We start from the raw sequence: 17401 nt of genomic DNA on the forward strand, positions 1-17401 counted from the left end.
CAAGTCACCAGAGTATGGGATATCATTTATATACTCATTAGCAATAGGGCCTATATATTAGTCTTCCGTTCAGTTACAAAAATACCGTGGTAGCAAGTAAAATCCGTAAAGCATTGGCTTAGATTTTATGTTTGCAAAGGTGTTGGGTACCTTTTGGAGATATTTATTAGCTCTAAATATCGAAAACACCCTGCCATTATGATTAATCACCTTGTAGGTTAAACTAACAACCATTGCTATTAAAATAATGCATGGTTTTAACCAATTCTGTTTTTTTATTTTCTGTTTTTTGTAAGTCGGCAATTGGAGGCAACAACCTATATGCCTCTATGTAATTTACGGCCCTAATAGTATTCTATAAATCTTAACTAAGTTAATAGCCAAAGACACGACAGATAAAACTGTTTTGAGTTAATTTTTCAAAAGAAAGCTTCTTTCCCATTAAGCAATTAAAAATTTTATTTATCTTTAACAATATACTAAAGGATGTAAAAATAATTGACAAAAAAAAAAATAAAAAAAGGTTTAAAAAAAAAAGGTTAAAAAATACAAAATTTAAGTTTACCAAAAGTTCTTAAAAGTACCCGTCTGACTGTACCCGCTAGCCAGCATGTAGTATAACTGGAAGAAAAGACACCAGTTCACCAGGACAAGTGTACACAATTAATAGACATTTGTCTCTTTTTTTTTTTCTTGTTTCATTTTTTTTTTTTCATTTGTCATTTCAGGGTCTTTCAAAGCCGAATATGTGGCATTGGTATAAGAAGGCCGTACAGTAACATACAATGTTAATGTACATCAAAATAGTCAACAAAAGAAAAACAACTTACCAAAACCAAGATGGCGGCCTACATATGGCGTCCTCTACTACCTGTTCCTGACCCACGGCATCAAAATATGATAAAGCTCACCAATCGCCTTCGGGCACCGAGCCGACCGTGCGAGGGCTGTATAGCCAGTCAAGGTCGTTAAACACTTTCATATATACAATGTTAACTAGTATGTCATGTGGTCTCTGGTTGAAAGTTGTTTCAATGGCAATTATACCACATCTCTTATTTTCACTTCAGAAACATGGACTCATGAATCAGATTGTTTAGAAGAATTTAATTTTTTTTTTATACATGTACATGTAAATGAATTGTTGCTACCTAACTGTCATTAAGGTTTAAAGGCCAGAGAGAGCTTTATTTGTAATTGAAAATTTTTGAGGGGGATAGATTAAAAATCCTGTTTAATGTATACCATGTTGCCTGCTTTCTAAACAATTAGGACCTATAGTTTTAGAAGACTTAAAACTTTTGCTAGGAAGGAAATGTTTTTTAAACTTGTTCTTTTCCCAACATCAGGAAAAGATCTACTGACTGGTTGGTTAATTGTTGCTTGCATAATGTTCAGAGACAAATATTTTTAGTAGGCTAAATTCACGGAGATAATCCTTATAATACAGTGAAAGAAATGAAGCAATTAAACATCCTGTGATATATTTTGGGACTATTTATTGTGACACGATAAAAAAAAGAATGTGTGACTGTCCATAGTACACAGATGCCCCACTTGCACTATCATTTTCTATGTTAAGTGGACCGTGAAATTGGAATAAAAACTCTAATTTGGTATTACAATTAGATAGATCAAATTATAGGGAACATGTGTACTAAATTTTAAGTTGATTGGACCAACTTCATCAACAACTACCTTGACCAAAAACTTTAACCTGAAGCAGGACAGATGGACGAACAGACAGAAGGACGAAAGGACACACAGACCAGAAAACCTAATGCCCTCTACTATCGTACGTAGGGTATAAAAATAATTCACCAATTTATCATTATAACCTCTTAATTTATATAACCACACAATTGATATTTGTAGCTCTCAATGGGCAATCATTTTCTTCATGTTTAAGGAACAATTTTTAGTTTAAGGTTTTATTTTGCAAGTATAACTATTTTATTTAAATTTATTTGTAAATTTTGTGGTAAATTGATTTTATTGTTAAATATGCAATAAAAACTTCCAAGACTGCGGTTAGAGCACTAGTCTAAACTCCTCCCATTATTTACATTTGCTATGATAAGCAAACAATGACGAAATTCAAAAGTTAAATATGGTAACTAAAAATTCATTCAAAGGAAAATTCATATTACAAATAAATAATTTGCTTGACATGGTAAAATCTTTTGAATGTTCACAGCAATGCACTATGTCATAAGTGCTCTTAGAAATGAGTTTCTGGATGTGGTATTCAAAATAGAGAATAATGGGCAATATGTGCAGAAACTTTTGCTGTTAATTGCAGACTCAAAATAATGAAAAAAATAAAATAAAATATTCCTCTCGATACTATCTTTTTATTGTTAGAAGCTTCTGTCCAAGATTGGTAAAAATCCAGGATAAAATTGAGAAAGGAAATGAGAAATGTGTAAAAGAGACAACAACCCAACCATAGATCAGACAACAGCAGTAGTTTAAGAATCTAATAAAAGTTTTAAAAAATATAACTGCAGACTAAATGTAATGTTAAATGGAAGTCCATTTATAAGTAAAATACAGATAAACAGGAACAAAATTTTTGAATTTTCTTTTCAAAATAATGAATAGAAAATACATGTAACTAGGTGCTTAGATTAGAAATAGAGAACAAGGGGCAAAAAACATAAAAAATACAGAAAAATGTCAAAGAATATTAGAGAATACAGAAATAGAGGACCCCACATCCAGATCTTTTGAGATGAGACCTGGACCTTGAAAATATAGCTGTCATGCCAGTGGCAATAGGATTTTAATTACTTTTCATGCAATCTTTACCATAAAAAATAAAAGAACTATGCAGCAGATTTTTGTATATAAAGGGTCTTAGACCCAGAAACATTTTTCATTTGATTAAACTGATAAGAATAAATACAATGTATAACAAAATTCAAATAATCTTATTTTCACAATCCACATAAATCATCCTGTTTCAATTTATCTTCAATGACATTTACTTATCCGGTTGTATTGCAATAATTAACACTGTCACATTGTCTGCACTCAAGCGTAACACAGCTTCATTGGCTAGTCTATTACATGCTGTCTCATATCTCAGGTCATCTGCACTTTTGTCATCTGTACCTTGTATAGTAGAATCCTGAAAATATAAACACAGTCATGAACCTTGTACAGTAGAATCACAAAAACATAAAAGTAAAAACACATTCACGCTACATATGTATTTTGAAAAGTAGAATCCCAAAACCATAAAACACATTCAATTAAATATGCACATTGTGCAGTAGAATCCTGAAAACATAAAACACATTTTGTGAAATTTGATCAAATTGAATCTTTTTTGTTATTAGCATTGTGGTAATGAAGTTGTACATTTTTAAAAGTATTTGATCAGTTATGATATAGATACTTTAACTAATCAGACCCTGGCACAGGACTAAAGAACAACATTAATCAGACACACTTTCTATATAACTGTTAATTCTGACTTACTTCTAATATTGTATTTGTAAATGCTATACAATCTTCTGGTTTAAATTTCTTCCATAAACCATCACATGCTAACACTATATACCTGTAATATACATCCAACAAACTAAAGTGTGTTTTACAATGATCTAAACAATTATCTAATCAAAATAATCATCAATTTGAACTTTTGTTTTTTCAGCAGAAATTTCATGAAATATGTATGATTTTGTACAAATCTATATCCTAAGTTTAACCGACGTTTATTAACACCAGGTACATAAAAAAGATTAAAGACTCCAAAGGTTGTTGCACTAATAATTCTTAACATAAAGGAGGATGCTCTATAGCAAATTCAAATATTTGAAATATGAAATTCAATCCCAGCAGAAAACATATGACTTGGAAATAAAACTTTATCCTTGGCTCAGGTGACATTTTCAGATATCAAACAAACAAAATACACCATGATATTGTACAAACCTATCCCCTTGGGTCAGCTGACATTTCTTTACATCAGGAACACATGACACACCATGATTTTTATAAGGACCATCTCCAATAGACCTGGACACTTCTAGTGCACCCATTACCCTGCCTTCTCTAAAAATAAAATGAAAGGTCAAATGATATCATGTTGTCAGAATAGACAAAATAAACAATACTAGAAATGAACAACCAGCTAGACTCCTTAAGGAACTTCTTATAATGATATTATCTTATCCTCTCTAGGAATTGTTTTTGAAAGATTTCAAAGGTTAGCTGTGATTTTATTTCATATAAAATTGAGAATGGAAATGGGGAAAGTGTCAAAGAGACAACCAACTGACCACAGAACACTCATGTCTCCTTTATTCATACTAATTGATGCAAATGACTTTTCTTTCTTATTTTGTGGAATTCTCTGTTAATTATTAAATATATTCTCCAAAGAAGTACTCCACATCCTTTAAGAAGCATATTCAACAAGTGAAACTGTGAGCTACTGCTCACTAATGATATCCTCCCCCAAATACTTGACAGTAAACAAGAAGTTGAGTGATGAATCTGGAAATGCATCACAGGGTATAGCTGACTTACAATGTATATAAACCCTGTCACTAAATTTCAGAAATCCTTGTATTGATGTTCAGGAGAATAAGGTGACAAAAATTTTCAACTTAGCTATCATGTGTATAGTGATACAAGCGTTTTTTTCAGTAAACAGGGAGTTGTTGAGTGATGAATCTGAAAATGCATCGCACAGTATACATGAGGCTGATTTTTATAAACCCTGAACCAAATTTCAGAAATCCTTGTAATGTCGTTCCTGAGATAGATGCGACGAAAAATATTTATGGGACGCATGGACGGAAAGATGGATAGATGGATGGACAGACAGACTGAGGTAAAAAAGTATACCTCAATTTGTTTTAAAGCAGGGGTATAATGAATCTTAATTATTAGATAGAGATGTTTATTTTTACATACAAATATTTTACTGATTTGAGGTGGGGTATAAAAACTTACTGAACATGTCCGCCAGCCTTCTGTATTCTCATTCTTTCTTCATACAAGGATGGATCATGGACTGTAGTAAGATGTATGGCTGAACACTTCTTTGTTTCTTCTTTATAACGACACAAAAAAGCCTGTAAAACAAAATCTATAGTAAAGATATGGATCCAGGATTTTGAAAAAGGGGGCCATTGACCTCCCAAAACTAGGCAAAGTTTTAAGTGGGACATGAAAAGTCTAAGCATTAACTATATATGTAGCTCCATAAGGGAGATCAAGTTCCCCCTGGCCCCCCAAAACATCTTAAATCTACAACTGCACCCTTTCTCTAAGTGCTTTCTATTTTTCTTTATACATTCATTGTTGCATGCATGTACATGTTTTGTATGTTAAAAGTTGGTTTTCTCTGAAAAAGACATGTAAATCCTCAATTTTAGTTACTTGTTAAAAGAAAACATTGCAACTGAAATAAAGATTTTAGTGCATTTCAAACTAAATAATTGACCTTGAAATTCAATACAGTTATCAATAACATTAACGTTACCAATTTTACAGCATAAGATGAGCATTTTGACTAAAATGTTTCTTCATTGATGTGTTAAAATATGTGTCAGTCCACACTAACCTGGCTGTCCCCAAGACTTGCTATATACAATGTTTCATTTATTGCTAGTATGACTGTAGCTGTCGTTCCGTCTTTCCAGACTGGTTTACTACAATATATGACAACTGTATCATTGAACAAAGTTGCTTCAAAGTGTTTTATATCAGAACTAAACTGTATGTGATTCTGTTACAGTAATATCAGTGCTCTAGCTAGAATTCAAAAGGGGCAGGGTGCCAGGGGAGGGCAGGGTGCCAGGGGAGGGCAGGGCACTTTTTTATGATAGGAGAAGGCACTGCTCATTTTTTTTTTCTACGTCCCTGCGTGTATCACGAGTTCACATATTTTTTTACTGTATATATTGTTAATAAAGATGCATTTATAAAGTTGTTGTTTTAATTATTTATTCTATAAAATTTGCATAAGAAAAGTCATTCATACTATACTATATCATGTTCATAATACATGGCAATACACATTCATACTATTAACCAAAAGAGGCAAAATAAACTTACTATTCTCCCCACCCCCTCTGCTTCCAAAAGAAAGAACATAAACTAAACATCTCATAGTTTACCATACATGTACATGACAGAGTAGTTGTATTTCAAAATGTCATCTAGAGCTTGGCCCTCAAAACCTGTTTTTATTGTTCGTGTATAAGAATATATTATACAGTATAGCTTCATCAAGTTGATTTGTGATGAGAGTATTACTGCACACTTCCATTTTAGTAGCATGACAGGTTGGACATCATTCAATCAAAATTATAGTTCATATTTCTTTATTGAGAATAAATAAAACATGGATTGCTAAAAGTATGATTATCAAAAATAAATTGCAATATATTTTTTTTTCTATGTTCAAAGACAGTTAATATCCTTAAGGTAACATTCTTATATAATTTTGTATTCAATTGGTTATTTTTTCCTATTTGTAGTGCTAGATAATATTTTAGGGGCACAATTTTGTAATAAGCATTTTCAGGGGAAATAACTCCAAAATTAATTTCCATGTTTACGTCTGCTTGTCGCTCACAAGTTCAGATGTACGATGTTTCTGTGTCAGAAGGCATAGTTTTATTTTGATTACTTCAATTCAATTCTAAATTCATGAAAGTCTTCATTCGCACACACTTTCATTGTGACTTGAAGATCGAAAGAAAATGCCGACACATTCATCATAAAAAGGTACATTGTCTTAATTAAATTACCTAGTAATTAACACCTTTAATTGAAGTCTTATCCACAATAATTGATTGTAATGACATGATAAACCTCATTACCTGGGGGCAATCACCAGGTGTCATATTTGTAATTCAACTTCTGATAAGAAATCGATGAAACAAACATGACAAAGGCAATTTTACCAAAACGGCACAAGGTTTTTTTTGGAAAACGGCGTCAGGGCAGAAGGGCGTGACTGAGGGCACACAGGGCGCGGCTGAGGGCACCCAGGGCGCGGCGCCCTTCTATTTTGGGCTAACGAGACCACTGAATATGGATAGGTATTTCACAAATAAAAGTCGAATTAAAATTTCAGTGAAATTCATGGTTGTTTTTCATAATTGCATTGATTGTATTTCTAAAAAAAGACATACTGTAGAGAAAAATTGCTCTATCATGACCTATGTAAACAATCACTTTGGTTGTCAGCAATTGATTTTATTGTATCTAAATTTCTTTCTCCGTTGATATACTACCAGTATTCATTATCACCTGAAATGATGTCCATATAGGCAGACTTTGATACAAATTAAAGTATTGCACCAAAAAAACATTTGTGAGACCAGAATTTGCTTCCTGTTTGGAGACCAAATACTTTTTTCACTGTTTAAAACCTTGTCACATGCCTTTATGAATTTAATCCTAAGATATACCGGTATATGTTCTTTCTATGTTTAATTAAAATTCACTTGTCCCCTTATGAGTAGTTCGGATATTAAACAACTATTAAAAATATATGGTCTAATAGGTAGTTGTAAGAGATTAAAGTAATTGGTAAATAATTTTATTAAGATTTTCTTGAAGGAACATTATCAATTTTTGGTGAGGTATTGATATTGTTAGGTGTTTCATTGATGTAATCTGAAATCTTTTCTATAAAAACATTTCTCACATAAACTTAAGGCTATTTATACCTCTTAGTAGCTTGTTTAAGAAAATCATCATCAATTTTCTTGAATGTTTCTATCAATATCTTCTTTATATCTTTCTCTATTGTTGTCACATCACCTGCAAAAACAAACAGAAATAACAATGTCTGCATCAACCTGTAGATGTTAATACAAATCTTTGATTATGATACTATTCTATGCAAATTAAAGATGAAAATATATACTGCCTAAAAAGTATGTTACAAAATGCAGGGTTTTGAATATTAAATATAATATAATATAAACAACATGGTTGTTATATATAAATGTAACACTATGTAAAAATGGTGAATGAATCGACCATCGCACGCTTACCACAGCGCTATCAAAAAATCCTGGGGAGAACACTGTTACATATACCAACTATTGTTAATTTCTGTATCATTTGGTCTTTTGTGGAGGATTGTCTCATTGGCAATCATACCACATGTTCATATGTTTATACTTCAGGATACAGCTGTGGGTAAGACATATATAATATTAGTCATGTTTTGTTTTTAGAGGATAGTTTTCTTTGAGGAAGTCTGTTGTATTGTTCCTAAATGATGTTATCTTTTATATGTATAGTCCTATTTTATGCTTGTTTATACCTTTCTCAAAACAGTTTAATACAATTCTTGCTTCCTAAATTGGTACAAGTTGAATGGGAATATATGAACAAATATGTCTAAGAAAGAATGATCTGGATAAAGATATCTGAAAAAGCAGCACATTGCTTATATATAACACCGTTTACATTTTTTATATTTATTTTGAAGTAAGAGTTGCACACAGTGTCAGACATGTGATGTAGTTGGATATATTAGATACACTGTGACTGGTTAATAGAGATAAATGGTATCATTTACAATACACTCAAATTATCTTCCTACATTAGACAGTCTTCAGTTTAAGATCAACTTTCAAATACTGTAAATTGTGAAATTATTGTGAGGTTTTTATTGATGGGACTGAATCAGTGTCACAATTTTAAGAACTCACATTCTTTTATTTGATACATATAACTGTATGCAGACTTTCATGAAATTGCAATAATTAATCTTGCATTTTAGTCCATTCTACAGAATTTCGCAACAATAAATCCCGGCAATAATTTCTGAATTTACAGTAATCATGGTAATTAAATCTTTCAAACTTTTTAAGATGTTATAAGAAGTGGTCATAGAATCTTATTTAAGGTTAGATATAAAGCTCTCTATAGATTTCAGAATTGTTTGGGAGGTCAACTTTACCCTTTGGGAACTTATCTCTCAGATATTTGTGTAAATTCTGTGATGCAAACCTAGATGCCCTTGATCCAGCATGGCCATCATACACAGCAAAGATAGCTAGGCGATACCTGAAATGTAAACAAATACTACATGATCCAGCATGGCCATCATACACAGCAAAGATAGCTAGGCGATATCTGAAAAGTAAACAAATACTACATGATCCAGCATGGCCATCATACACAGCAAAGATAGCTAGGCGATATCTGAAATGTAAACAAATACTACATGATCCAGCATGGCCATCATACACAGCAAAGATAGCTAGGCGATACCTGAAATGTAAACAAATACTACATGATCCAGCATGGCCATCATACACAGCAAAGATAGCTAGGCGATATCTGAAAAGTAAACAAATACTACATGATCCAGCATGGCCATCATACACAGCAAAGATAGCTAGGCCATATCTGAAATGTAAACAAATACTACTTGATCCAGCATGGCCATCATACACAGCAAAGATAGCTAGGCGATATCTGAAATGTAAACAAATACTACATGATCCAGCAATGGCCATCATACACAGCAAAGATAGCTAGGCGATATCTGAAATGTAAACAAATACTACTTGATCCAGCATGGCCATCATACACAGCAAAGATAGCTAGGCGATATCTGAAATGTAAACAAATACTACATGATCCAGCAATGGCCATCATACACAGCAAAGATAGCTAGGCGATATCTGAAATGTAAACAAATACTACTTGATCCAGCATGGCCATCATACACAGCAAAGATAGCTAGGCGATATCTGAAATGTAAACAAATACTACATGATCCAGCATGGCCATCATACACAGCAAAGATAGCTAGGCGATATCTGAAATGTAAACAAATACTACTTGATCCAGCATGGCCATCATACACAGCAAAGATAGCTAGGCGATATCTGAAATGTAAACAAATACTACTTGATCCAGCATGGCCATCATACACAGCAAAGATAGCTAGGCCATATCTGAAATGTAAACAAATACTACTTGATCCAGCATGGCCATCATACACAGCAAAGATAGCTAGGCGATATCTGAAATGTAAACAAATACTACATGATCCAGCATGGCCATCGTACACAGCAAAGATAGCTAGGCGATATCTGAAATGTAAACAAATACTACTTGATCCAGCATGGCCATCACACACAGCAAAGATAGCTAGGCGATATCTGAAATGTAAACAAATAGTACTTGATCCAGCATGGCCATCATACACAGCAAAGATAGCTAGGCAATATCTGAAATGTAAACAAATACTAAGTACCGGTAGTACCGGAAATAAAATAACAAATATCAAACAGACAGTCTTTTCATGGTAAGTCTTGATGCTAAATAATTATAAATTATAATCTAACTTAACCTCTCACCTAGAAACAAGAAAACTCAAGGACATATATTCATAGAATGAATTGCAAAAACAGTAAAATTCAAACTTGACCTTAGTCCTAACATCTCACAGTTGGAGCAAAAAGTTTGAAATCTAATACCATCCTCCTCACATTGTTACTTCTATCTTTAGAAAGAAGAAACTTATTAGCAAAATCACAACCGTTAAAACCCAATGATGCAACTGTCATACTTTTAAACCACATATATATAACAAGAACTGTCACTGTTAGTAACATCGTCATCCCTGGGGCCTTGGTGGACGAGTGGTCTAAGTAGTTACTACTGTAATCACTAGCCAGTCAACACTGCAGGTGAACTCGACTCCAATCTTAATTGACTAGGATTGTCAGTTTTCCTATTAAAGGTCATGGTTTTTTCCGGCTTCCTTCACCAGTAAAAACCGAACGCCACGCAATAGCTTAATGTGGTGCATAAAAGTGGCGTTAAAACAACTAAAATCTAATCAAAATCCCACATTTGTTTTGTACCTGCTGGTTTGCCATATATACATGATATACATTTGTACTTACACAGATGGATCTAACTTTGAGAATTCTTTTGTATAGTCATCAATAATAACATGAGCATCCTGCATCTCTTCTCTCTCTCCTCGTCTTTCTTTGTAAAATCCTTTTAGCTTAAACTTGACTGTAAAATAATTTGTCTGTAAATGCATTTACAGATATATAGATATAGGAAGATGTGGTATGAGTGCTGATGAGACAACTCTCAATCCAAGTCACAATTTATAAAAGTAAATCATTACAGGTTGAAGTACATCCTTCCTCACAAATCCTTGGCTCACACAGAACAGTAAGCTATAAAGGGCCCAAAAAAATACTGGTATAAAACCATTCAAACTGGAAAACCAACGGTCTCTCTTCTATATAAAAAAAGGATAAATGCATGTATTGAAAACATTTGACAGTAATGTAGCTAAGGACTCCATACACAACTGGTATCCAATATAAATAACATCATGCATGGTTGATATAGTGTTACTTTCATTGATCATATTACAAATACAGTTTACACATAGTTTCTACTGTATGTAACATTTATGTATATTAAAAAAATTATACCATAACTCAATGTTTTTCTATATAATATAAATAAGAGTGAAATATTTCTGCCATCTTATTCAATAATCCCTTCACAAAATCTGTATATGTCTACAGTTTTGAAATCAAATCCTTACCAATAAAAAACTGTACATCATGTATAAAGTCATGAGAGTTTAAAACAGATAACATGCTGAGGATTCATTATTATCAGAGGAAAACTAATTTTCATGGATTTCAAGTGTACACATGAGTCAAGAATTCAAATGTTCTATGAACTACACATGTTCTATGTTATTTGTTTAACATTTAAATTCATGGTGCTATATATGCATGAATTCTTCTACAAATTAAATTCTCATAATTGACAATCACTAAATCAGCACTGCTGTCATTAGGGAATTGTGATTAAGTACCTAAGAACAAATATTATTTCGAGTTCATCCTGCACAATGACGATCACTAAGATGCTTGATGAACATTATTAGTGCAGGAATACAGGTGATCCTCTCTATCTGGTAAATGACGTCATAAAGGCAAGCATAATTGAGGAGTATTTCCAGTGAAAGACAAACTCGAAAGTGGTCTATTGTTTTCAACTCTGTACCCACAAAAATAAATGAACCCACAGTAAAAGATATAACTTATCATCTTTTGTTTTTGTGTTATTGGTGATATATTTTTTACAAAGAGACTATTTCCTTGATTTCGTATTACCAACTTTTGACTCTGGATTATACCATTTCTCAACTGGCTACCTTTTTTTCATGGTATTATGTATATGTAGGATGAGCTTATATACTTTTAGGTATCATGTGTTATGACTGCGCGCATGCCAATGCAATGAGCATGATGAGACATTGATTAAAGCAACTGATGATGTTACATATCTACATTGTAGTTTGATGACTACTACCAGGACTTTACCTGATGTTTTTATTTTAGAAGTTTTGTCATCTTGTGTAGAAGACAAATCAGCTGAATCAGCATTCCTTTTCTGTGGTCCAGATGCTCCTTTTACAGTCTTGGCCTGGACAGACAAATCATCATATAAACTCTGGCCATCCTTACCTAAACAAATAAGAACAAATTAAGCAGAAAACCATAGTTAAAACAGAAACATTAAATGTTAAAAAAAAAATATCAACCTATTGACATGATTGAGTGTGTGTTATTAGGTTTTTTTATGGACTCATTTTTTTCTGTTCAATTAAAAATAAAAGTTTATGCTGAATCATGTGAATTGAAAAATATATATTAAGATTTTTTTTTTGAAATACATCTGTTTTTTGGAATATCAGTCCAAGAAAGTAGAAGGATATGTAAAACCGACAAACAGAAAGTAGAAAAAAAAAAATTTTTACTTCAGGGATTCATATCTTTTAATTCTTCATTGTTCATGGCATGACACAATTTTTTCATCGATTTAATCACAATTTCACATTATTAAATCTATGTAGCATTTTATAGTAAAATATTTTCAGAGATCAGCTGTTTGTAATTTTGTGAGCCAGACCATGTTTGCAGGGTTGGTCGGGATTGGGGAAACAAACTATATTTTATCTTAGGCCTTGTCAGACATCCGTACCTGTATCCTACCGTAGTCTAAAATCGTTCATCTTGTCAGTTCGTTAGGAATTTGTGTTTGAACTTAACACACGGGGAAACTCCGCATTGACGTCACTACGCTACTTCTGGCGTAGAAAAACAATGTAGAATACGTTTTTTCTGCACTTTTGAATAAAAAAACATTTCTGAAGGTAAGTTTTCATTGTTGTTCTCAATTATTGCTAAAAAATGCCAAATTTCTAATGCCCGTTTCAATCCCGACTTCCGAATGTCTAAAAACATTCTAGAACTTCACAAAATCCCACTTCCGGCCTCCATTGCTTTGTGTACATTCCATTCAGCGTCATCAATCTTGTGGCAGGCAATACAGGTCAAGCAAATCGTATTTTTAGGAATTTTAAAATGACATGCTCCTTACGTCTTTCGCGATTTTCCCGCGAAAAAAACCCAACCAAAATGAAAGGAAAACTAATTGAAAAAAACGATGCCCATGCCATAATTTTGTACAGGAATATAGAGTAGGTTAATGAAAAATAATTTACATTTATTTTTCATAGAATTTTCTTTTTATTCATTATAAAAAGATCGATATTCTGACCATCATGACTGTAGATAAATATTCATACAGAATTCCACTGATGTCAAAAGGGATGGCAAAAAAAGAGTTTTCCTGTTGAATAAAACCCAAAATTATTGCAAACTATTTTGAAGCAATATCCCACAAAGAAATAACGTAATTGCCGTAGACTGGAAAATTACCTAATTGACAGTAGAGCAATTTGATTGGGTAGAACGAATTAACATCACGTGATTTTGACGCCATTGAAATTTAAATGTAAACAAACAAGGTCAGAAGGTTCAGTATGGGACAGCATCGTACATTTAGTTACTGACAAATAATTATGAGTTACCAAGCTTGACAATGCATGGTAATAAAAAATGAAAGCTAAGTGTACAGAAAAAATAAGAAAAAAATAGCCTTAGGATAACGACTTATCATTACACCTGGATATACACTTATAGATAAAAGTTTTTTCTCATTTTTGTGTGCCTCACTATGATCAACGACCTTTCGGAGTCCAGATAATCCAATTTTTTCAACATTCAGTACACCTTTATATCGCTATTCCCAGCTGACCCGGACGCTTGAACTTTTGAAGTCATACAAGAATCACTTTTCCGTTGTGGCGTCAGATATTTTGTTTTATGACGTCAAAATTTTATGGAACCTGTGTGATATCCAGTAATGGAGGACAAATAGCGATAAGGTGTATATATATACATTCTACTTTCATTCTCAGCAAGTTTGACATCTTGAAATAACTTGACCAATCAACTTTGGTTTCCGGTCACTAGGATCTTCTACCTTCTGATTTCAGAACTTCTGTACAAATAACATGTGATATCTAATTATAATCTAATTAGTTATTCAAACGCAAGAAGGTGGAAGATCCTAGTCATGCTAGTGACAGAAGAATTCGGTCTATTTGCAATGTACAACGTATTAAATTATGTAGATATTAATTCTATAATAATTTGTGCATTTCACATTCTTAAAATATGCTTTTCAAATAGTAACGTAAATAAATGTCAGTTTTAATTACTTGGTTCTGGTAAATCACCAAACAAATCCATATTTTTCTGCCACCAATCAGTTTTTCAGGGAGATCATTTGTACTAGGGAAAGACACAAACACAACGACGTTGCTATAATTATGACAGTGCCTATATGTCTCCTTCCACGGAGCACTACACTAAAATGACCACCTTCTACTTATGATATTTTAATAACACAAATCGAAGAACACACATTGAGGATCTAGGAACTGTAAACAGTTGTCTGTAATTCAAACAATTGCTAAATGTGGTAACCAGGTAACAATGCAAATTTTAAAAATGGTATAAAAAAATCCAGTTCTTTCCTGTTACCAAAGTGAATCAATTTATATGTATATACATGTATATATTGAACTAACAAATATTTTCAAAATTTATAATAGATTGTCATATTTAATAAGAAAGTAAGACAAATATAATAATACCTTTATTTTTACCTGAGTTTACCTGTAAAATGAATGCGCGCAAATGTATTCTAAATCTGCACGCAAACGTAAAACAAATCAATCACCAAATGCGCGCAAACGTAATTGGTTTTACAAGTAAAAACAATTAAAGCCTCATCAGTGTCACAAAAAAGTAATGAATGTTGACTGGTCATTCAAGGTTAAAATATCCAAAAGCAGGAGATTCTATACTGCCGCGCAGGAGTGTACCGGCCCAAAAGGGGAGGGTTGGCAGGTATGGTTTATTATAATACTGTGAGCGAACATTTTGTCCATTAATAACAATTTTCAAAGTAAAAAATCTATCGATGTACATGTAAACAATCGTGAATAACCAAGACGCTGTGGTATGAGTGCCAATAAGACAACTCTCTATCCAAGTCACACTTTGTAAAAGTAAACAATAAAAAGGTCATAGCACGGCCTTCAACACGGAGCCTTGGCCAACACCGAACAGCAAGCTATAAAGGCCTAAAATGACTAGTGTAAAACCTTTCAAATAGGAAAACCAAATTTACTTATTATGCATTAAATATTCAATTTGACCGAGATATACCATTTCAATTGATATTCTATAGTGCATCTTTCTATGTTGTATAATGTTATACTTCAGGTTATGGTGAAGGATAGAGCCTCTCAAAAAGTTTAACCCACTGCATTGGTTTGCACCTGTCCTAAGTCAATAACCCGTTGTTTAGTGGGTGTCGTTGTTTATGTGGTTCATAAATGTTTCTCGTTTCTCGTTTTTCCATAAAGATTAGACCATTGGTTTCCTGTTAGAATGGTTTTTACACTAATCTTTTGGGGATCTTTGTAGTTTGCTGTTCGATGTGAACCAAGGCTCCATATTGAAGGCCATACTTTAATCTACAATGGTTTATTTGTTACAAATTTTGACATGGATGGATTGGCCTGTATAATACATCTCATATATCAATTGGCGGTTCATCCTTGTCGAAGGATTTTCTCTTTAAATTTAGTTTACTAAAGAATTGCAAAAAGGGTAACATGTAATAATTTCTGCTTATGTAAAGTTGACCTATGTGTGGATCTTATTGTTAACCACCTGTCAGATTAGTTTTTGTTTTTTGAGTTAGTAACAAAAACACTGTATTTTACATCTATTTTCCATTTTTGGCCACAGCAGCCATGTTTTCTATTGAACCTTATCCCCGGATACAAATCTAAACTACATACCTTAAGAAATATTCAGGTACATTTTGGTTACGTTTAGCCCAGTAGTTTCAGTGGAGAAAAAAGTGTACAAAAACGATGGGCGAAGTACGCCTAGTGATGATAGATGCTCACCTGGCCCACAGAGTGAGCTAAAAAGCACAAAAAGACAAAACGCAAATACTGACAAGGTTATCAATATCATATACTCTTATGAACATGTGAATGGCATGGGTTAACTAGTTACTTGATATCTCAACTTAGTGATATATGGCCATGTTATCTTACGTGTTTATTTAATTTTGTTGTTCTTTTTTTTGTAAAAGTTTCTTTTCCAAATTTATTTTTGGACAAAAAATGCAGAAAATAGATAAAAGTCATCTTTCAGTGGAAATTACTCCTGTGAAGAGTTGGATGGTAATAATAAGAAAAAAATAGATTATTTTGTGCAGAACTAACTTATTTTTCTATATCTATCATAGTTTGTTCCAAAACTGCAAAATCATCTTTAAAGAGCAATTTCTCGTTCAGAAGTCAATTGATGATTTAAACCATATTGACTTCTATGTAGAAAATATTTTGCAAAACCATTGCCATATATTGTTACACTCTTATACTTGTAATATTTGTTTCTGCCAACAAAATCATGGTAATTAAAGTGCAAACCCTCTTATCAGGAGTCTGCTGACAATTTCTGCTTTGTTGACATGTCTGTAGAGCTTATTGCGTTTACCATCTTTGCTATTTACAATTTTTCTCTCTATCTAAAATGTTTTGGGAAAAAATGGACAAAAACGCCTTTCAAAAGCACAATTTGATTGAGTTGTATATCTCTTTTTTTGCAGAACTTTTTTGTTGTTTATTCTTTCTCTCTGCTGATAGTTTCTGCAAATGATTAATATAGACTAAGTCTTTCAAGGGCAATAACTCATATAAGGATAACTCCTATAAGTGGTCAGTTGACCAATTGATCTTGTGCATATGTATGTTAAAACAAAAGTAGCAGTACTTAATGAATACAAATCAAGTTTGATAATGCAGATACCTAGATTAATGCATAGTGTATCTATTAAATATATAATCACTTCGTTATGTTACTGTTCTCCTTTATATTAATACCAAGTGGCATTTATTTCAGCACACACTCAAAGT

General features: G+C 32.7%; 1 protein-coding gene across 1 annotated transcript; it reads right to left on the reverse strand.

The window, feature by feature from the left end:
• Positions 1–265: 265 nt before the first annotated feature.
• Positions 266–14732, reverse strand: LOC143057843 (integrin-linked kinase-associated serine/threonine phosphatase 2C-like). Its single transcript, XM_076231274.1, has 10 exons — positions 14618–14732; positions 12372–12515; positions 10914–11031; positions 8951–9057; positions 7704–7797; positions 5585–5672; positions 4972–5093; positions 3946–4065; positions 3487–3568; positions 266–3133 (listed from the first exon to the last, which is right to left on the reverse strand). Exons 1-10 carry the CDS (start codon positions 14646–14648, stop codon positions 2987–2989), a joined length of 1053 nt encoding a protein of 350 aa, XP_076087389.1. The 5' UTR covers positions 14649–14732; the 3' UTR covers positions 266–2986.
• Positions 14733–17401: the final 2669 nt, after the last annotated feature.

Source organism: Mytilus galloprovincialis, chromosome 13 (genome assembly GCF_965363235.1).
Source record: "Mytilus galloprovincialis chromosome 13, xbMytGall1.hap1.1, whole genome shotgun sequence".
Lineage (NCBI taxonomy): Eukaryota > Metazoa > Mollusca > Bivalvia > Mytilida > Mytilidae > Mytilus > Mytilus galloprovincialis.